At 39.2% G+C, this 23698-nt stretch overlaps 1 protein-coding gene across 1 annotated transcript; it reads right to left on the bottom strand.

Moving 5' to 3' along the window:
- Window positions 1–6957: 6957 nt before the first annotated feature.
- Window positions 6958–23435, bottom strand: LOC107296648 (NT-3 growth factor receptor-like). The gene is made up of 4 exons (XM_015825994.1): window positions 23384–23435; window positions 17985–18115; window positions 11910–12082; window positions 6958–7273 (listed from the first exon to the last, which is right to left on the bottom strand). Exons 1-4 carry the CDS (start codon window positions 23433–23435, stop codon window positions 6958–6960), a joined length of 672 nt encoding a protein of 223 aa, XP_015681480.1.
- Between the last annotated feature and the right edge of the window lie 263 nt (window positions 23436–23698).

The following is a 23698-nucleotide window of genomic DNA, read 5'->3' as shown; positions in this document are numbered from 1 at the left end:
TACAACCACCTGCAAATAGAAGCAGAATGACTGGGGCGAAAGAAAGCAAAGATAGTATCAATAGTAATAGGCCACTTGGGTACAATCCCAAAACTTCTGCAACACCACCTGAACACTTCTGGTATTGACAAAACCACCATCAGTCAGTTGCAAAAGGCAGCTTCACTTGGGACAGCTGACATCCTGCAACAACATCCTTAACACATATGCCAATCCCAAATCCTTGGGAAGGATTGAAGAAGGTAAAACAAAATGCCAAATTCAGTCTAAAACATTTGCTGGCTGTGCAACCAACCATAATAATAACTATACTGTTTCTTTAACCTGTCAGATTTACATGTGTTTATCACCAGGATGGTTGGCGGCAGAACATAATGTCATATGCTATCATCATCATCATCATCATCATCATCATCATCATCATCATCATCATCATCATCATCATCATCATCATCACCACCACCACCACCACCACACAGATACCATTAGATATTTCTGCTCCTACATGTGAAGCAAGTACATAATCTGCAGCCTTTGTGCAACGATGTCTCCATGGCTGTGTTGTCATTTAGCACTTCTCGGACACCATGTTTCACACTCAAAATAGTAGGAAACGGCACCATCATTTTTCATGCAATGATTATCAGAGTAGATTCTGGACCTGCACAATGGAGCTTGACAGCCTGTCCTCTGTTAAATGTTGAGGGAGAGGATACAGTGTGCCAGGTCCTAAGGCCCCCAATAAATGTCTTCCTGGAAGCCCACTGACAGGTGCTCTAATGAGACTGTTGCAATCATATGCAGTTCTTCAACCAACTCTATTTAGCTGCAAATGGCCAGCATTTCACACATCATTATTTCTTCTGTTTTAATCAAGGGGAAAAGGGCTAGGAGCTGATTTAATTAGCATCCATCAAACAGTAGAATGATAGAACTCCTGAAGGGCAGGTGAGGAATCGATTTTTTCCAATACACCGTTACTAGGTTTCCAAGACGAGAGGCCTATGAACCAAGCACTAAATATACCACGAAGGCATATTTAAGACCAACAACTAAATGCTGAAAGAAAAGAGGGCTGTGCGCTTATGGATTGAGATGCTTTGAAAAAAAGACATGGGCCCCCTTATCTAAATAATGGTGTCTGTCACTCCATTGGTACATGGGGTGCAATCTACTGAAGGCATAAAAGAACATGTTGCAGAAGTGTAACAATATATAAAAATAAAATAAATGGTTCCAAAAGGAGGACACTTGCAGACAGCAACAATTCTAGAGTATGTGGATACATCTTTGTGTGCATGTGTGTCCATGTGTGTGTGTGTATACACACACACACACACATCACTAAGTTTCACAGATCCCTGTCTCTCAGAAACGCATATCAGAGGCAAACTGACATGACGCTTCTCCCTTTGAAATTTGAAAGTTGCAGAAAAGGAATAAATAAGAAAAAAAGATAGCTTTCTTTTTACTTTTGTCTCCCACCTGACAATTTATCTCCAGTCTCTTTTTTTTTTCCTTTTGAAAAATAATCTTCCAAGCCCATAAAACAAAACCCCTTCTATCTATCTATCTGTCTGTCTGTCTGTCTGTCTGTCTGTCTGTCTGTCTGTCTGTCTGTCCGTCCGTCCATCCATCCATCCATCCATACCTACCTTATCTATCTATCTATCTATCTATCTATCTATCTATCTATCTATCTATCTATCTATCTATCTATCTATCTATCTATCTATCTATCTATCTATCTATCTATCTATCTATCTATCTATCTATCTATCTATCTATCTATCTAGGCAGAATAAACATCTGAGTGCATTCCTATGCAATCTGCATTGAAAAGGACACATCTGTCTTAAAGCCAGAACATGGATAGGCTTAGGAAGAGCAGAATGCTGCAGTGCTTTTGTTACATAAAGGTCTGTTTTGCTGTATGCGGACATGTAACTGGGAAATTAAGCAGTTCACCTTTTCGTTAACTGCTTTGTATCTTATTTTGGCTCCAGACAGATGGTGCTTTTTTTTTCTTCCTTTGATTAAGAAGAGGAAGACAAGAGGAAGACCAAAACAAAAAACAAAAAACCCAGAAGTGAATCCTGAATCAGAAAAAAACAGTCAAGCATCCCATTGTTTGAATTTAATGAAAATACCAAAATGCATGCACATGCATACACACACACACGCATACAGGGACACACACACACACACACACACACACACACACACTGGGCGATAGGGAGCTCTGATACATTTTAATGAAGTTGTTAGCCTGCAGAAAGCTTTGGACCTGCCGTGTCAATATTAACCTTCTGATGGAATCTTACATAGCTTTCCCTCCAGAGAATGATAAAACGCTGCAATCTCCAGAGGAAATCGGTAGGAGAATTTACAATAACATTTTAGCTAAAATCAGCTGAAATGAAAGTTTGGCATGAGTTTTGGACTCAGAAAGTGAAACTCTGAATGTATTTACCCCAAACAGGCTTTTTTTTTTTTTGAAGCAGAGGGACCACTCACACAGAGTACGCGCTCACGAGCAGGAGTGAGGACCTTAAAAAAATGTATGTGGTTTCCAAAGCTCCACTACACTGTCGATTTATTTCTATCAAAACCCAAAGTTGATTTTGTATTCCGGCTTAGGAAGGACAGGGAAAAGATGGAGAGGGGTGCTATTTCCCGAAGCTTTCCCATCTTCAGTTTGATTCTTGGCAATGCTGACTTGACCTCACAGGTAAATCTTTTGCAAGATGTTCTACATGAGATTTAGGGATTGGTGACTTTTTCTTATACTGTATGTCTCAAAAAAGATATTAAAAACTTGAAATGAATGGGCATTGTATAACACCTTGCTCCCCAAGGATTAAAACAGAGGAAGCCCCAATAAACTTAAGAAGACAACTTCCTTGTTGTTGTTAGTTGCGAAGTCATGTCCGACCCATCGCGACCCCATGGACAACGTTCCTCCAGGCCTCCCTGTCCTCTACCATCTTCTGGTGTCCATTTAAGTTCACGCCTACTGCTTCAGTGACTCCATCCAGCCACTTCATTCTCTGTCGTCCCCTTCTTTAATTTTTATTATATTTATTATATTCTATTGCCCTCAATCTTTCCCAACATTAGGCTCTTCTCCAGTGAGTCCTTCCTTCTCATTAGGTGGCCAAAGTACTTGAGTTTCAACTTCAGGATCTGGCCTTCTAAAGAGCATTGTATAATACCTTGCTCCCCAAGGATTAAAACAGAGGAAGCCCCAATAAACGTAAGAAGACAACTTCCTATCACTTATCAATTGTTGTCTCTTATCTTATGATTTATGATCTATGACTTAACCCTTTGTTGTTTGTAAGTACACTGAGAGTTTATGCACCGGAGACCAATTCCTTGCATGTCTAATCACACTTGGCCAATCAAGAATTCTATTTCTATTTTCCTATTTCCTGGCTGGGCAGTTCTTCTTCAGGGGAATCTAGGGAACTGCCTGATACAGCTAGTCCTTGACTTACGAACACAACGGAGACCAAAAAACAAGATAAAGTCCAGTAGCCTTTTGAAAAAGCACCTTTGGGACAATCATGACCTGGATGACTGAGAATCTCATGAGACATTTCCCTACAAGTAGATTTTTTCTCAATCTGGATTTTTCTTTTGTGATCTGCTCTGATTTAATTCACAAACTCGATATACCCAACAGTGACCTAGATTAGCGTGGCTTTGTTCAACACAATGTCAAAAAAAAAAAAGTATTGTAGAAATATTCAGATCAGAGCTTAAGATGTCCCTGCTTTTTAGTTTTTATGGAGACCAAAGTCTCTAGTCGGTGCTTAAGGGATGCTGCTCCCTGCTCAGGATGGAAAGATAATATTATACAATCAGAAATGTATTTCTCCTCATCGCTTAGCATATATCTGCTTTGTAAAGCAGGGGTTAAATTGCTGTAATTGTCAGTTCATTTACTGTAAAGAGAACCTTTTTTGCCCCTTGATCCCAAACTAGATGAGTTTACCTGTGTCCTTTGAAAAAATTCAAATTAACAGAATAACAGAGTTGGAAGGGACCTTGGAGGTCTTCTAGTCCAACCCCCTTCTCAAGCAGGAGACCCTATACCATTTCAGACAAATCTCTTCTTAAAAACCTGTAGTGATGAAGCACCCACAACGTCTGAAGGCAAGCTGATCCACAGGTTAATTGTTCTCACTGTTAATAAATTTTTCCTTAGTTCTAAGTTGCTTCTCTCTTTTCGTTTAGTGTCCATCCATTGTTTCTTATCTTGCCTTCTGGTGCTTTGGAAAATAGGGTGACCCCATCTTCACTGTGGCAGCCTCTCAAATACTGGAACACTGCTATCATATCACCCCTAGTCCTTCTCTTCACTAGACTAGACATACCCAATTCCTGCAACTGTTCTTCACCTAATCATCCAATCCTTTACCCCAACAAGTTATTTGCTTGTCTAAACTGTGTTTGCACCAGCTAGAGAGCACAATAACTGAGCCTAAATTGCCTATTATTTCTATTTTCATCATTTACACACACTTATCAGTTACCCTTCCTGTTGCTTTTTCCATAAGCCTCCTGTATTAAGTTTGCCTAATCTTCCTCCACAAGTCGTGGCCTCCAATCCTTTAATCAACTTTGTTGCCCTCCACTGGATTCTCTTTAATTTATCAATGTCTTTTCTTTAATGAAAGACCTGGTGAAACGCAAGGAGTGGCTTGTTCCAAAATTATGCATGTTTCTAGGAAAGAGAGAGAGGCTGTTGAAAACATGTGCTGGGCTGAAGAAAGAATGACTGTAGTGAAATGTGGTTAAATGAGGGTGTTGTGAATGCAGATGGAACAGCAAGGGGGGAAAAAAAGAGAAATAACTGTACGGCTTTTCTAGAAAATCTGGACCCTTCTATCGAGAGTCCTCAATAGTGAGATGGGCGACACATGCATTAAATAAATAAATTATTATGCTTGTTTCTTTCTTTGTTTGTTTTAAGGAATGCTTCTTATGAGTCAATTACGTATCTTTACATGTGTTTGAAAGCATTCTCCCTGTACCATTGCCACTTTTTTTTTTTTTACAACAGTCACAAAAGGTTGAGGGTGAGGGTGAGCCAAAGAAATAGGAGAATAACAGAAAAGTTGGAAGGGACCTTGGAGGTCTTCTAGTCCAACCCACTCCCACCCCTACCCCACTCAAGCAGGAGACCCTATGCCATTTCAGACAAATGGCCATCCAACTTCTTCTTAGAAACCTCCTGTGATGGAGGACCCAAAACTTCTGAAGACAATCCATTGTCTCCAGGCATAATTTATGCAGTGTATGACGTGCATATGTGGAACCCTTAACCTAAAGTTTGAGATAATCAAGAGGTCCCATTTCTAATGAGGTTCTAGAGGTTCCACTTAAAATTAGGAATGCTCATAAATACTGAACTGACTGCAGTAAGTCCAATGCTTTGTTTGCCAAAGTGATGTTGTCATTAATAAGTCTTCCCCCAACTCTTGTGCGGAAAAGAATTGGCCTGATCCATCCTCAGTGCTAGTTTATGAGCCATCAGATTCCCCGAAACCTAGATGTTCTCTGAGCATCATGCAAAAATAAGGGTTTACATCATTGTGGAAATCTTTCACAACTGTAGAGCAATTTAAGCACAGAGCAGAATGAAATGGCAATACTTTACATGGTTGAATTTTTAGTTCACAGATATGGGGGAAACAACAAGGAAATAGAAATGTGGAATGGATTCTGGATGAAAAAAAAATGGCTCCTGATATTCAAGAGAGGGCATTGATGGGTTTCAATTGATGTTGAATAGTCCCAACAGAAGAGGAGGAGGGGAGGAAGAAGAGGGGAAAAAAACAGCAACTAGAAGTTCAATTGTCCTTCAAATTTTAAGTGCTGCTTAACTAATTTGCAGCTTGGGTCCATGCCTACTAGGAAACACATGAAACTAAGGTCTTTTGTTTCTTAGCTATGGTTTCTTAGATATAGTAGATTCTATAGTTTGAAGTCCAGCTTGATTGACCCTGCTGTAGTATTGCTGTAGATAGAATCAAGCTTATTTGTACTGAATCACATTTGTGGAATTCTGTCCCTTGGTGGCCTCCGCCAGCTTTATTCAGACGCATCTGCTAATAATTGGCAGAAGTATGTCATCACCTCATTAAGAATGGTGATTTTTTTTCCTTTCCTTGGAATAATTTGAACACAGCGACACCCTGTTCTGCCCCCAACTGTCCCAGAATCACACAGCATCTAGGCGCTGGGAGGCTAAGCAGTCACCCGATGCATGCCATCTCATCTCAAAATTTGCCAAAATGTCCTTTCCAATTTGCTGCTCATGAATGAACGTGCATTTTTAGTCAGCCCTGCCGTGTTCCAGTGCTGCACAATTAAAATGTTCGTGAACAAAAGGAGAACAACAGCATGCCAAAGAGTTGATTTTCCTGATCTTTTCTGCCTGATATAATTCTCTCGGCTTTTAAGGAGGCTTTTATTCTGCTGTTAAGAGCAAGACGTAAATATGCAGGAATCCCAGTTTTTGATGCAATACTAGGGGGGGGAACCCATATTTGACCTTCAGCTTCTTTACATCTGAAGAATATAAACTATAGTAGGAACTGTAGGGTTTTGTGGAACTCTGTTCTCAGAATGGTCCAGTAACCATTAGCCAGTCAGTACCTAACATTTAATTATTTCAGAAGAATTTGAACATTTATTTGTCTCTTTTTCCCCTAGACTTGACTATCTAGGCCAGAACTTGGTTTTTTTAATAGTGGACATCTCTCCTATTTATGTGACCTGATGTAAAAGGTATCACCCTTCTTCTGCTGTTTAAACCCAGTAGATAAAATCCCAAGGTATACAACACCAGAATTTGTGCATTCCATTGGTTGATTGCTGTGACAGAACCATCCCTCATAAAAGTTGCTCCATCCTGACTGAGTGAGTCGGGATGGAACAAAGCTGTTAACTCAGTTTCTTTTCTCCAATCTCTGTTTGTGCCACTCGCTCCAACCGATACTTTCGAATTTGCCTTACCCTGTAATAATCAGTGCTGTAGACATCTCTGGACATTCCAAAGTCTCCAATCTTCACCAGTAGATTAACTCCCACCAAGCAGTTCCTCGTGGCCAGGTCTCTGTGTACAAAGTGCTGGGAGGCAAGGTAGACCATCCCCGAGGCAATCTGGCTAGCAATGTGCAGCATTTGAGAAAGTCCCAATTCCCCTTTGACTTGCCGAGGCTGTCCATCCACGAGGATCAGTGCATCCGGCCCATGTGCCCTGGGGGAAGTAAGACAGGGGTCAGGTCCAATGGATCAGATTACAGAACAACCAACAGCATCTCTATTTACTTTCTTGCCCCTAATTCATGCAGTCAGTTTCACCATCTCCATCAGTTCCATCATCTTTTCAATGTCAACGCTGCTAACATCAGATGTTTTTGATTTGACAACAGTTAGAGATGCAACCATTTTCTTCTTATGTTTTATTTTTAGAGTTAGATGATGCTGGGGGGGGGGAGAGAAATGTGCATGAGAGTTTAGATAAGAGATGATAAGAATTGGCGGGCTGGAAAACTGGAGGGAGAGCCTGCATTTCAAACTAATTGGAGAATGTGATTTATGACTGTTAATTGGAGGAGGGAATTGTGCTTTGATACTATGTGCTCAGGGGAGGGGAATCCAGTTTTTGGCTTTGACTGTGTTAGTGCCGATGCTATGCTACTCAAATAAAGATTCTTTAAGGTAAACAATGCCTCAAAGTTCTTTGAAGAGTTTCATCTGTCGGAACTATGACATTCAATCTATCCCTCCATTGTGGGAACAAGATTTTTTTTTTTAAAAAAAGCAGCAATCTTCAATCTCTGCTCCAGATTTGTTGGAAGCACCAGTTCCCAATTAAGATGTATCATTGCCTCCTTTCTCTGGGAAAAGACAGCTAGGCTATTTGTACCCTAAAAACTTTAGTTAAAATTCAGTGAAATCTGGCCAACAATAAATAGTTTGTTTGATTTTCTTTTTAATCATGAACTTTCTGTTCATGAGACTTTAAAGCAATCTCCCCCCCCCCTCCAAATCTGCAGTAGAGAATTCCTGGTGACCTCTCTCGGTAGCCTAGCTTAGGACAGGTGAAACATTTCTGGTCTCAGGGCTGCCAATCTGTAGTCTTGTGATGTGTCAAGATAAAAAATCTTACATCTAAAAGTGACTTGTTTGGGAAGTGGTGGGGGTGGTGAAAGGAGGAGGAGAAGGATATACAAACAGTATCTCAAACGCCTCTTGAGAAATATTGGCTAATATTTAATTGGAGTATAATCTGAAGCTTGCAATGTAGTCTCATATTTTAAGCAAACACAGTACTTGGGGAAAACATGCATGCAGTATAAATGCAAAGATCTCTCGGGGGGGGGGGGAAACCCTGAGAAATAACATATGAATTCCAAACTATCCAATTTGCAAGATCAGGTAGAAAGAGAAGGTATCCCCCCCCACAAAAAAAAAAAAACATTTTAGAATGATGGATAACCTGACTGACAAAAATAAAGTCACCTCTTGGTAGCCTACTTTGCTTCTGCTGCCAAAATTGTATTAAGAAACCGATTCGATTCACAACAGTATTGATGAATACTGTCCTATTTTCATTATCCCTTCAAAGTGCAGGCAGGTGTCACCAAAAGGCCTTATAATTGTGTATCAGGGCCATGAGCTAACCACACGGAAAAGCAGTATGCTTCGTGAATTGGACCCTGAACACGTGAAGGAGGTCTTCTCATCCAACTCTGGAATTACACTTTTGCTATTTGATCAATTGCCTGGCTTATCATCCATAGCAGCATTCCGCCAGCTAGAAGTAGTGCCCCAGAGATCATTAATAAGAACAGTGTGCTGTGATTTTCTGCTAGCATGCAGCAATGTCCCTTTTGTGGCTCATTTCCTTTTTCTTTAAAACAGCTGCTGGCATTTTTACCTTTGTCAACTGCAGCAGCAGCAGCAGCCTAGCCAGCAAATTGAAAATTTCAGTCTGCTAGCTCTTTCTCTTCTGAGACCTAAGCTCCTTCTGGCTTGAAAATACGAGTCTTGATTTTCAACCTTCCCGGGGTTGATGAGATACGATATGAAGGATATATGATTAGGTTTGTATGCCACTGCATACGTCTAAGGTTCCCAACAGCTAACAATAATAAAATTGTACCAGAGTAATAAATTAAAATGCCCAAGGTAAAAACAGCAGGGAACAAGAGTGAAAAAGGCAAATGCAAACACAGTTGGGGGTGTGTCATCTTAGCTTCAGTTTCTCCACTGCAGGAGCTTTATGTTAGACAACTTCTGGAAGGCAACCACAGAAATGGCTAACCTACCTTCCCGGGAATTGTATAAGCAGGGGGTCTTCAAACTTGGCCCTTTTATGACTTGTGGACTTCAACTCCCAGAATTCCTCAGTCAGGGGTCATAAAAGGGCCAAGTTTGAAGACCCCTTCAGACAAGTAGTGAGTATTGATGTCCCAAGCTGGGATTTTGTATGTAATGGTGGAAGGGATTGGAGGAGCCTTAAATGTTTTCCCCCACTGTGATCTCATTCAGTTTCTTCAATTCTCACAAGAAGGGAAAAGGGGGGGGAGGAGAGAAATCTTGCTCCTGGAACAATTGGCCCTGCTGACCTTGCTTGCATGGGGAAATATGTCAATATTCCTTTGTTAAATCTACTGGAACAAAGCTGTTGGCTTTTTGCTAGCTTGTCAGATTGACTTGGAAAATGCATTTAATCTCTCTGAGTTGCCCACATTTAGACAACAGGACTACAGGGGAAATGGAAACCGAAAAGATATGTCAAGACTGACAACTCTTCCACTCATCCTGCAACTGTAGTCTGCAGGTTTCAGATTTTGCAGAGTTCCCCTATCTCTTCAAAGAGGGCAAGACCGTCTTTGGAAGCATCCCAATATTTCTTGTCCTCTGGATGCCAGCTAAAATAAATGAAATCTAGAGGAAAGAGATTTGCTTCCCCACCCCCACCCCCACCCCAGTCATGTGTCAGCTTTGACAACAGAATAATTGGCTTGGCAAAACCTCAAACCTAGAAGTGTAGCTGCTATCTAAATTATTGACACAATTACTTTACAATCCCGCTTAATCAATGTAGCAGGAGAGGAAACACACACGCAACACGTATCACAAAAGTCCAATTAACTCAATACTAGGGAATAACAAATAATCATTACTGAAAAATGGGAGTACCGTTGCATGAATTCTGGAACATTAGCCCTTGATTTCAACATGACAGAAGAACAGCATCTCCATCCATTTTTGTGTTCGGCTATTGGCTGTTCTATGCTGATGGAAATGCTGGTAAGATAAGAGTGGCTAGGATTTTTTTTTTTTGGCAGAATTTTTGTAGAACTGGAAAAGGTAAACCATCCAGTCCAGGGGAGAAGCTGGACTTTCTTGGCAAATTAATTACCAACTAAAGACCAGAGTATAAGAAAACATCAAGCCCCAGTCCATGCTAAAATCCTTATGCGGATCCATATGTCTTGAAGTGGCTGGAGGACAAAGCCAAAAGGAAAGATCAGTGCTAGGACTGAAAATCTCAGATTTAGTGAAGAGCTGCCATAAATTGATACTGCCAAAAATATAGCTTGGAGAAATTTCTCGATAATGAATTATCCAGTTTGTCATATGATTTCTTAGCAGTGAGAGTGATAGGAGTTTCTTTGTCTGAAATGTTCCCTGAATTACAGCTGAGTTATATCGATATTTATCGATATTTATTATTAGAGCAAGATATGATTGAGGAACAGGTGAAAGAAACGATGATTATTTGGTGTAAATATTTTGGGCACAATATTGATTTGGATAATTGGCAAAGTTTATGGGGAAAAAAATCTAAAAATTACTCTAGCAACCTCCTATAAGGAAAACCTCTATAAGATGTTTTATAGGTGGCACCTCCCTCCCACAAGATTAGCACGAATGAACAAGGGGAAATCCTCGATATGCTGGAAGTGTGGAGAGACCGTTGGGAATTACTACCACATGTGGTGGCAATGCCCAAAGAGCTGCCATAAATTGATGCCGCCAAAAATACAGCTTGGAGAAATTTCTCGATAATGAATTATCCAGTTTGTCGTATGATTTCTTGGCAGTGAGAGTGATATGAGTTTCTTTGTCTGAAATGTTCCCTGAATTACAGCTGAGTTCTCCTTGGTTTTGGTCCCTAGTTGGAGCCTTCTGGTCAGTTTCTCTGACTTAAATCCTAATTTCTAGCTAGTCACGTAGAACTGCCCATGGCTTAGTGTGACAGTGCCACAGACTTTCTTGTAGTGTCTGTAATGGTGAAGGACACCGCTATTTGTGTTAAATTAGTCCCATATTTGCATAGTAGCCATAGTACCACAGAGGGTTCAAGGAGAAGAAAAGGAGTTTCACTCTTTCTAAAGCTTGGTTGGACAGTGGGAAGATCAATCAATCAGAATAGAGCAGGAAGGAATCTTGGAGGTCTTCTAGTTCAACTCCCTGCTCAAGCAAGAGAACCTATCCAATTTGGGACAAGTGGATATCCAGTCTCTTCTTAAAAACCTCCAGTGATAGAGCACCCAGAACTTCTAAAGGCAAGCTGTTCCACTGGTTAATTGTTGTTGTTAGGAAGTTTCTCCTTAAATCCAGGTTGCTTCTCTCCTTGATTAGTTTCCATCCATTGTTTCTTGTCTTGCCTTCTGGTGCTCTGGAAAATAAGTTGACCCCCTCTTCTTCGTGGTTGATGCCCCTCAAATACTGGAATACTGCTATCATGTCCTTCTTTTCTCTAGACTAGCCATACCCACTTCGATGAAGTCAAAATATTTGCAGTCATGCCCTATCCCTCATATCAATTTTTATTCTTCCCTTTCTATAACTCAGTAGTAATATTTAGCCTTTACCTCAGAAACTTATTCAAGTCCCCGTGCTTCATGTATTCGAAGACCATGATAAGTGGATCTCCTTCGCCACAGACACCATAAAACTTTACAATATGGTCATGCTGCAGGTTGGTGAGAAGCTCTGCCTCCCTCTGGAAGTCCTTTCGGGCAGCCAAAGTTGGGTCCTTGAGAGCCTAAAAAACCAAAAAGAAAAGAAAAAAGATGGATGGATGGATGGATAGGCAAGATGGTGAAAGTCATGAAAAATAACTTGTTTACAACTTATTGTCTATAATTCTCCCCATATCATTCTAGATAAGAATTAGAATTGGTTTACACAATGTGCTACATTAGATTAAAATATGAGTTCTGAATATTGGTTAGAAGGGAAACTAAACAGGGTTAGCTCTATTTAGTAATTGGAGGGAAAATATCAGGAAATGCCAAGGACATAAGGTAAAGGTGTTGTTGTTTTTTAATCCCCCCACATAATGGCAAACTACTTCAACATTGTTACCAAGAAATCTGCATGGATGTGTTCATGAAGCTGTTAGTTGTTGAGTTTGGAGAAGATTCTTCCAATGATTCAGCATATTGTAGGAACCCAGCCAATGTTTTAGCATGTTATATGAAACAAATCATTGTGTATATTTTATTTGCTTGGGCATAGGACGTTATGTGAACACAAGAATGTTCCTTCCTATTCTGCTTTGTTAACCAGATCTTGGGTCATATGAACTAACCCTTGTCCATTGAGCAAATACAGATGAATACTTTGGAATATGAGAAGCTGGCTTATACTCAGTCACATCATTGGCTGAGATCGACTGGCAGATGCTTCCAATGGATATTCAATCCTATTTGGAAATGTCTACGGTTGAACTTTTCCATTCCATTCAAGATATGAGTTATGTCACTGTGCTATGCTTCCACTGATAACTTGAAAGAAATGAGCTGGCAACTTTTGCATGAAAATCTTGTGCCCAGCCACTACGTGATTCTGGCTGTCACGGAGGATGGCTATTTTCTAGAAGAGCATATAGATTAGTTAGCTAAGGCGAAAGCAACAAAATACCTTGGAATTATAAATCCAGCACCTGATGCATGATAAAAGCTCATTGGATGAAGAATGCGTGTGTCTTTAATGAGTCACCAGATCCTTCACTGCTTTGTTTTAGGCAAGTTGTTCTTCTGTTTTGCTTTGCTACCAGTAAGTGTCAAGGACAATGATTTTACATCTGAAGTTCTTTATTACTTAGAAGCATGTTGGGATGAATTAATATAGACAGCTATTTGCTCAGCAGAGGCACCAATGACAGAATACCTTTGAGGAGTTCAATTAGGAGTCTTAGGAAATTACATTTCCCAGAGGTCCTGATCCCAAGATAATATTGGGATATAAAATGTCTTAGCATCAAGTTTCTCCCCTGCCAATGCTAAGAGATCAAAGCAGTGAGGGGAAATTTGCTTAGGAAAATAAGAATTGAAAGATCCCACAGATTTCAATAGTCTTTAGGCTATTGTGGGCTTTTGTCTTTGAGAAATAATGGGATATGAATTCATCTTGCATTAAGAGTCATTCTGGAAAACACAGCCTCTAGGAGGCAAGTCATTTCCATCCCCAACCTTAATCCTTTCCCCACCCCCCCCAAAGAACTTGCAATCGTGCTGCCAAAATTGCATCATTTTGCTGCTTAATCTTGGCAGCAAAATGGAAAGACCAAAAAGAAGATGTAGAGTCATGTGCAATATGCAATATGCAGGATACAGTTTCTCCATCCCTGCTTACCCAGTGGAATATTGCTTTGCCTTTTGAACATGATGCACAATTTCTTTGCACTGGGTACATGCATTTTCCATGACATTTGGGACGAATGTATTCTCAGAGAAAAGCATCCTGGAATTAAGGAGAAACTTCCTGACAGTGAGGACAATTAACCAGTGGAACAGCTTGCCTTCAGAAATTGTGGGAGCTCCATCACTGGAGGTTTTTAAGAAGAGGCTAGACAATCACTTGCCTGAGATGGTATAGGTTCTCCTGCTTGAGCAGGGGGTTGGACTAGAAGACCTCCAAAGTCCCATTCTATTCTATTCTATTCTATTCTATTCTATTCTATTCTATTCTATTCTATTCTATTCTATTCTATTCTATTCTATAATCTGTCTATTCTATTCTATTCTATTCTATTCTATTCTATTCTATTCTATTCTATTCTATTCTATTCTATTCTATTCTATTCTATTCTATTATTCTATTCTATTCTATTCTATTCTATAATTTGTCTATTCTATTCTATTCTATTTCTATTCTATTCTATTCTCAGGCAATGTACTCAAGAAGTTGTGAAGGAACACAAGGTAATGTGATCAGAGAATGACATTTTTTTCAACTGGATTGATTCTTGTTTCTCCCAAGATTGGGATCAGTTATTTCTTTTTCCTTTAAAAAAGAAAGTAATAACCTGGAGCAAGTGTTAAGGAGGAACTCTCTAAGATCTATCTTTGAGCCATCTTTTATGTTATTTTCTAGGAAATGTATTAGGAAAATTCAGTGGACGTCTCTGGTTAGCCTTTTCATATCTGTGGGGTTATTGGTGACCTCTGAGCTTGGTTGCTTTCTTGCAGTTGTTTTATTACCCAACTAGGTGACATCATCAGTGCACTGATGAAATATCTGCAAGAAAACAACCAAGCTGAGAAAGCATCAAGACCTCCACAGTTCAACCATGAGCTACACATGTTCTCTTCTATTTGTCATATCTAGAGTAGACCCAGATTGCTAATGGCATCTATTAGATGATATGTCTAATAAAACTAGTGCCTAAATGAAACCTTGAGAAAAAAATGGGGGTTTCTGGGGTCCATACATTATAGAAACACAAACAATGCCAGCAATTATGAAATAATTTCTCTGGATACCAGCTGACCACACATCACGCTTGAAATTTCTCTCGACTCTCTTTGTTTGTTTGTTTGTCTGTCTTGCAATAGGGGGGAGGGAGGGAGAGAGACACAGAGAGAAAGTAGTAAATAATCTCAAAGGTAATAGCTTCTACTTATTTCTAGCCCAGTAAGAATCCAAGTCTTATGACCTTAAAGGCAAAGACTCCATATCTCATTATTATGATTCTTCTGAACCAGTGAAGCCTTTTATTTTGAAGAAAATGATTTTGCTGCCTTTATTCTGAAGAAGGATGTGCTCACGGTAAAGTTTTTCTTATGGGTGGGTGGGAATTGTGGATACTTGAAAAAAAAACGCAGTAATAAAAGCAAGGCATTTCACTCTTCATAATTTCCAAAAACCTTGTTTCCATTCTTTGCACTTCATAATAATTTCCTGGGAGAATCAATCTCCCATTTGTACTGAAAGTGGCTTCTCAACCAAATTCTGGTTTGCTATGATTAGGTAATTTTTGTCTAGTGCATGTATGGAATTGTTACTGGGTCTGGTGTGCCTGAAGTCTGTATATTTCCTCATAAGGGTTTTGAACTAAAGATGAAACAATTTGTTCTCAAAATTAGTTATGAATGCTAAAGTCAAAATTGAGACTCCAGACCTATTTTGTTATCCATAGGCAAGGCTTTTCGAATTTTATCACCCCTATCCAATAAACTGGGAGTACATAATTATATTTATTTAGCATTTTTATCCTCCATAGAATATGCATAACAGATGTCAGTCATTGAACCAGAGTGGGAGCTACGGAATATTAAACCAAATGCACGTTGTTGTTTTATTACAAAATATTATCTGTACAGTTTAAGAGGGGATGAGAGGCAAGAAACATTGCCCTTGGTTTTCTGTATTTCTATGCCTTGCATACTCTTATTTAAATGTGGGGGGGGGAATCACTCGGATGAGTTTTCATCTGCAATTTCAAATGGTTATGTCTCCCACTGATTCTAACCTTTTAAATCATCAATGTCAGATTCCGGGAGCTTAAAAGAATACCTGCTTGCTCACAATTCTTCTGATAAGCTAAAGGAATCCAACAGAGTCCAACACAAATTGGATATATTTAGATTCCTGTGGCTTGGCTCATGGGCAGGCAAGGAGAGGTGTGTTTATACCAATGAATCTGTGGGATCCTCACAAGCCACCTGCCAGGTCTCCAGCTTCTATCTATCTATCTATCTATCTATCTATCTATCTATCTATCTATCTATCTATCTATCTATCTATCTATCTATCTATCTATCTATCTATCTATCTATCTATCTATCCATCCATCCATCCATCCATCCATCCATCCATCCATCCATCCATCCATCCATCCATCTATCTATCTATCTATCTATCTATTAAAAAGACACTTTGCATGCTACAAACAAAAGTACCAGGTTCAAGTTTCTTGGTTGTCAAGATTTACTCTGCCCCCCCCCCCATTGACCTTATGGACAATGGACTGAAGGTCACTGCTTAATATCAATGTGTATCTATTTGCTCAGTAGTAACCGAATAACAAAGTTGGAAGGGACCTTGGAGGTCTTCTAATCCAACCCCCTGCTCAGGCAGGAAACCCTATACCATTCCAGACAAATGATTGTCCAATCTCTTCTTAAAAACCTCCAATGATGGAGCGCCCACAACTTCTGGAGGTAAGTCGTTCAACTGATGAATTATCCTAACTGTCAGGAAATTTCTCCTTAGTTCTAGATTGCTTCTCTCCTTGATTACTTTCCATCCATTGCTTTTGATTCTACCTTTGGGTGCTTTGGAGTATAGGTGGACCCCCTCTTCTTTGTGGCAGCCCCTGAGATATTTGCTATAAGAATACAGCTAGGAAGGAACTTCACAAAGTGTTTTTAAGCTTGAGGGGTGGAGGAATTCTCCAATTCAGTCAATTTATTTAATGTCTCTTAAAAATCTTGATCTATTGTGGAGGGATCCAAAAGAAAATTCAGTTACATCTAACTGTCATCCTTTCTCAAAATTTATTATGCAGTGCTAAGAAACTGCTCTTGAAAGTTGGGGGTTTTTTTTTCCCTTCCAAAACAGAAAATACATTTTTTTTAAAAAAAAAACAACAGATTTAATATCTTACATTTTACCCCCATCTCTTCAAGGCATCACATAATTTTATTTTATATATTTTCTATCAGTGCAGAAGCTGACCACAAATATTTAGATAGATGACGGTATTCCGTTCAGACCTAAAAACATCTGTCTTCATCCTAGGCTCTTGATTATTTTTAGCTTTCTACTATCTTCCTGATGTTAACACGAAGCCCTGAGAGCAACAGAACTCTTTTCTCTCGCCCTTTACTTTATCTTCACCCCATCCAAACGAATAGACATATTTTCTGCTACTAGAGCTAGACAAAAACCATTCGTTTTTTGTTTTTTTAAAAGCTTAGGACAAAACCTCCCAAGTCATTTGTTGAAAATATTTGCTTTATCTGTTGAAATCATGCTTAGGAGGAATTGCTAGCAATAGCAATAGCCCTTAGACTTATATACCGCTTTGCAGTGCTTTGCAGCCCCTCTCTAAATGGTTTACAGAGTCATCATATTGAATAAATACAGAATTCCTTTCCCTAGCACCACCAAGTGATCTACCCTTGTCAGAAAACTAGCCACAAGCATTCTGAGGTGACTGATGTTGCTAGTGTCAGCTTCTGAAATGAACCGGCTGAGGCCATCTTCGTCCTTCTAAGTTGCCACAGGTTGGGGGAAGGGGGGAAGGAAAATGACAGCATTGCTAGACTAAACATAGAGTAGAGCGGTCCCATGGGAACCAAGGTCATTCCCACAGAAGCTGGAAGGTGGAGAAAAGAAGTTAATGGAGCCCACCAATTACTTCGATTGGGTAGTGTGATCTATCACATAGCAAAGGGGAGGGGATTGTTAGATTTAGCTACATTGAATCTTTAAGGGGAAGTTTAGCATTGGTTTCACTTTTGACCATGCCAATATTATGTATCCAAAAAATATATGCTTTGAGGAAACTTCAAGCCTCGGAGTTCTGATTTATTTGGTTTCATTAGTTGGAACCTTGACACCTACATTGGGTTCAAAGGAAACCATAGGAAGAACTTCAGAATCTGATATGAGCGGCCATTTTTGGAAGATGAGCATGAGCCTTCATGTTTTACCTTCACAGCTACCAGCATCTTGTCCTTGGTGGGACTGAGGTTATAGCACTCAGCCAGGAACACCTTCCCAAAAGCACCTTCGCCCAGTTCTCTCTTAAGGACGATGTCTCTTCTCTTAATATACTGTACATCTGCAAAGGGCAAGGGGCAGGACAGGAGGAAAGCATGAACTAATGTTAATACAAACAACAATTCACAGTTTGTTCCTCTTACTCACTCTAGAACAGGTTCCCAATTTGCAAAATGAGAATGTATGGAGATTCTCAGTCATCCAGATCATGGTTGTCCCAAAGGTGCTTTTTCCAAAAGACAACTGGATTTCCTTTGTTTTTCCTTTTCACTTCTCATCCAACAAGCTTCTTCAGAACTGAAGAAACTTCTTGGATGAGAAGCAAAACATCTTCAAGGAAAAACAAAGGAAGTCCAGTTGTCTTTTGGAAAAAAGCACCTTTATTATGTTTACTCATAATAAATCCATACTCTTTGAGAAGGAAGCAGGGCTTTAGAACATTTCATCTTGTTAAGAAGTACTGCCTTCAGAAGTTTTGCAGGGTATGTCTTTGCTCAAGGGGGGGGGCATCTTGTGTCATGTTTTTTCCCCCACCATTTGATTGATGGTTCTCTTTCCAAAATTCTCTCCCCCCTCCCCATTTATTTATTTATTTTTGCAGCAGGAGATTATGCTTCAGACAAACCAAGAGTATGAGTTTGCTTGTATATAATATTTATCTACATTATTGTTGCATTTTTTTAAAAAAAAAACATGTATGCACTGAAATCAATGCTATCTATTTCTTCCAGAAACAAATCAGTATTTTTGGATGGGTGGGTGGTAGAATTACATTCTAGCTCAGAAATATTTAAGACATATATTCCAAGGACAATGGCAACACAACATTTCTCTGGTTCGCAACGGTTCCATCATGCAGGACTTAGCATCCCAGGGGCAAAGAAACACAAGCAATTCGGATATAATTTCCTTATTACAATTGCTGCTACCATGAAAGCAGATGGAGAAAAACTGGCAGAGTGTGAAGACCAATTTCATAAGGGGAGGTCTCACAATCTCACTATCTCCCAGACATTTCATTGGCCATGCAATGGAGTCCATCTAGATTTTGGAAATGAGCTTGTCAGAATGGAAACTATTTTCAAACTATTCCCATTCCGATATGAGAAAATAGCTAAATCTACTGAACGTAATTTCCAAATAGGAATATACCTATTACTGGCCAAGTGATATACAACTACCATGGGCTGTTATGAAAGTGCAATGAATGAAAAAAATATCTAGAATGGAAGCAATTTTAAAGGGTTTTTTTTTTTTTTAATGAATGAATGAATGAAGGCAAATACATATGTCCCAGGATAATGTTGCAAGACCCAGGCTGAGTCAGTCACCGGGACCAGAGTTTTTAGTCTTCTGAGCTTTTGGACTTGTGCTGGAACCCATCCTCCAGTGGTGAAGCACCTACAACTTCTGAAGGCAACTTCTGTTCCACCTGGTTAATTGTCCTCACTGTTAGGTCCTCCTTAATTCCAGGTTGCTTCTCTCCTAGATTAGTTTCCATCCATTTTTTCTTGTCTTGCCTTCTGGTGCTTTGGAAAATAAATTGACCCCCTCTTCATTGTGGCAGCCCCTCAAATATTGGAATATTGCTATCATGTCCCCCCTAGTCCTTCTTTTCTCTAGACTGGCCATACCCAATTCCTGCAACCATTCTTCCTATATATTTCCTCATCCTCAGGGAACTTCTATCTACTGTAACGTGTGCTTTGGGCTATTCTATGCATAGTGTTTATATTTATTGATTGGGGTGTTGATGGCCAGCTATTAAATTATTGGTTGTTGTTTCCTTCTGCTGCCAAGTCCTTGGCTCCTAAGTACTTGATAAGCCGTGTTTATTTAAGGTGTTTTTCTTTCCCAAATTAAATTAATAACACCCATTTCTGATAGGGTTAAAACTGGTCTGGGAATCACTTTAGTTCATTCCTCTTGTTAAAAAAAAAGTGAGGCAGGACATAATAAGAGGCCCAATGAAGAAATCTTTTCATCATGCTTTTATATATGAATTGCATATCACATTATATACTGGTTTTTCCCCCTGACTGAAGTTTCAGTCATTTTGAGCATTGATATAAAGATTATTGCAGCCAATCTAATTAACACCACTTCTCACATTATATATCCACTAGACAATAAAATACACATCTACTAAATAGATGCCACCACATTTGAAAAACTTACTTTCAGGTTAAATATACAGAGAGCTGAAGTCTCAACTGATTGACAATCAGGCAATCCTATACTTGCCTTCTTTCAGTAAATTCCACTGAATTAAATAAGATTTAGTCCTTGATAGAGCACAGTCTCCTTATTGTGTACAGCTTGCTAGACTAATAATTTTAAGAAATTTTGCCCACAAAACATAATTCTATTTTTTTTAAAGGATTCTTGGATGTTTAGGTGATTATCGTGTCAAAATCCCTTTGCAAAGGGATTGTTCTGCTTGGAAGATATACTTTGTAAGATGAGGCTAAACAGCTTACATTTTTATAAGCAGCTATAGAAAAGAGATTATTATTTTTTTTTAAAAAAAGTTGATCAATCAAAGCCATCATTTTAGGAGGCTAAAAATGATTCATTTTTAACAATAGCTAGCCAAACTGTAATGACTAACAGATTTATTACAACATAAGCCCTAATGGAGTGCTTCTGTATCTATCATTTTATCAGACAGATTATCGGATTCCCAAAAAGAATGCATGGGAGACAAAAAGGAGGGTTGGTAATGGTAAGTTTATCGCTAGGTGCTCATTCCCAATACATTTCTTCAAAATGTTATCTGCAGAGAACAGTGTCCTTCAGGGACAGTCCTTGGTGCATCTACAGGTAGGTTATAATGTTCTCACAAAGCAAAATCAACTGGAAAACCAGCTTCAGATCTGAAGGTGCTTTGGAGCATCAGGGTTATGGATAGACCACACATCAGAACTTTCTTAAATTAAAGATGTCCTTTTCCTAGGATCACACTGCAAATGTGGATGGCAACAGTCCTGGGGTGTAATGCAGCAGCTTTAAGGAACTGCCAACATCTACTGCACAGGAGACTGTTGGGAGAGATTTATCAGATGACTGAAAAAAACATTCTTTCTATGCAGTTTTAGTTATAGGAAACAAACATGCATGCACAAACACACACACAAGCATACATCACACACACATGGGCTGTTCATGTATGGGTGCTTTGTTTCTGAGAAATGGGCTGATTTTGTCTTAATTACAAGCTATGACAAATAATGTCCCTAGGTAAAGACAAGAAAACCGAACAAGAAAAAGTCAGCCTCCAAGAAACGGCCAGAAAAGCAATATTCAAAAAATAAAAACAAAACACCAACTGAATCAAAATGAACAAAGCTTTTCATTTGAGAAAACCAAAATAATAAAAAACAACAACAATGCGTATACACAAATACAGGGTGAGGTATCTATCTATCCACCCATCCATCTATCTATCTCAAAGCTTTGGAAACACAAAACATTTAAATGGCTCTTAAACAATTAAGCCTGCTAATTAAAAGATTATGGGCTGGCATAAAAGCTAACCATGTCTAGACATCTTCGCTTGTTTGGGAAGAGTGATGTGCCCAGCTTGCACAAACTATGGTTCTTAGAAGAAATTCTTCATCAGAGAATTCCCACTGACCTTTTCATTTCATAATGAAAGGTCCCTAATAACGATATTATGAATAATATTTAGCAATTAAGTGGCAGATAGTATTAAGCATGCTTGAAATCTTCTTAAACAATTTGTGTTTTTCACGGCTGATTTTAGAGCAGGATATTCAGCAAATTATCCAGATGTTTTCATGCATCTATATTCTGCTCACTGTTGCACTGATCAGGGTTTGTAGTTTTTAGGTTGGCTATTTTTGCCCAGGCTTATCCATGGTTAACTAAACCACACATTGCCTTAATTTTCTGAGCTTGTGTAACATGTTAGCTTAAAATCTGACTGCCTGTTTTGCATGGTGACTTTTTGACAATTCCCTTTTTTACAATGGAGATCAAATGAAGAAGCATAACATTTGAGGGCATCAAATTCCACATATATATCATATTCCATATATCCAGAACAAGCAGTAACTTTCCTAAATTAATTCTTTTTATATATTTTTTTATTTTAGTTATTTATGCCTTCGAGTCAGTGTTGACTCCTGCCAACTGCCTGAATTCGTCCCTGCTGCTTTCTTGCCAAGATTTTCAGCAGTAATTTGTCCTTGCCTCCTTCCTAGGGCTGAGACAAAATGAATGTTTCAAGATCATCCAGCTGGCTTCATGCCCAAAGTAGGATTAGAACTCATGATCTCCCAGTTTCTAGCTCGGTGCCTGAACCACTATACACCCCCCCCAAACCCAGCTCTCTGATTCTACAGTTCTTTAAAAAAAAAAACTTTTTAAAAATACGCAAACGAGGCAGCAAAAAAAAAAATAGAACAAGTATTTCAGCTGAATTGTTCACTTTAGGGAAGCAAACACTGGTCATACAAAATATCAGCAGAGTTTCAAAACTCCCGAAAATTATAGATGGAGAAATATTCAAAAAGGATTGTTCTGCATGTCAATGAATAGAAATCTAAGCCTCCGCCAGCCCCAAAAGGGAGATCAGAATCCGAGATGAAAATCAAATGTCATTACTCTAACTTTCGTCATTTTGCTACCAGTCCTTCTTCCTCTGTTTGTGAATAATAAGTCTGCCACTGAAGAGGCTAAGTTGTAAGGTCACTAGAGAGGCAGATCTGCATAAACCTTTTACAGCCGTTTGGTACGTGCAGAAGAGCTCCCGATGAATAGCTGCTGCTTGTTATTCCAAAGTGATTGTTCAGGTATCTGGTGCCAACTTGTTTGGCTCTATCAGATCGCAGTCAGCCTTTCTAACAAGGCATCTGCCAACTGACATCTCTGCCTGCACCTTCTGTACTGTCCAACTCCTCTACAGGTCATGAATTAACACTGACAACAGCCAGCAAGCCTACCCCTGAAATAATTCTCAACAACAGGTTGCAAGCACAGCCAGTAAAAAGGGGGGGGGAGAGATATCACTTCAAAGGTAACCTAGTACTTATGCAGTTGGAATGGCAATACAATCAATACCGTGTTTCCCCAAACATAAGACCGGGTCTTATATTAATTTTTGCTTCAAAAGATTCATTAGGGCAGGGGGTCTTCAAACCTGGCCCTTTTATGACTTGTGGACTTCAACTCCCAGAATTCCTCATTGGATGGCAACCCATGTAACATAGAATAGAAGAAGAACAGAATAGAATAACAACTTTACTGTCACTTTGAATGTACACTAATCGGCATACATTAAAATGAAATTTTGTCCCATACATACCACCAAACATATCTTGTTTGTGACTGAGGAGATCATGGCTGGCCTCCTGCATGCTGCACTGTTTTGTTGGGTCAGCCACAGATTCTGAATAAGTTTCATGGAATTGTAACCCTTCTCTCTGGCAGGACACTGCTATTTTTACTTGGAGTTACATTCAAGTATGGAGGTCCAGAAGAATATCATGCTGTTTTCTGTGACTTGGATCTGGTTCTATGTTTCCATTTCATCTTTAGTTCTTGTTATTTGGTTAACATTTTTCTTAAAAACATTTTTTTAAAAAACAAAGTGGAAGAAATAGTCTTATTTGTTCATTCT

This window comes from Protobothrops mucrosquamatus, unplaced genomic scaffold, assembly GCF_001527695.2.
Source record: "Protobothrops mucrosquamatus isolate PMUCROS unplaced genomic scaffold, P.Mucros_1.0 scaffold2917, whole genome shotgun sequence".
Classification (NCBI taxonomy): domain Eukaryota; kingdom Metazoa; phylum Chordata; class Lepidosauria; order Squamata; family Viperidae; genus Protobothrops; species Protobothrops mucrosquamatus.
Note: the sequence above shows the minus strand (reverse complement) of the source record. Positions and strands in the feature narration are given on the sequence as shown.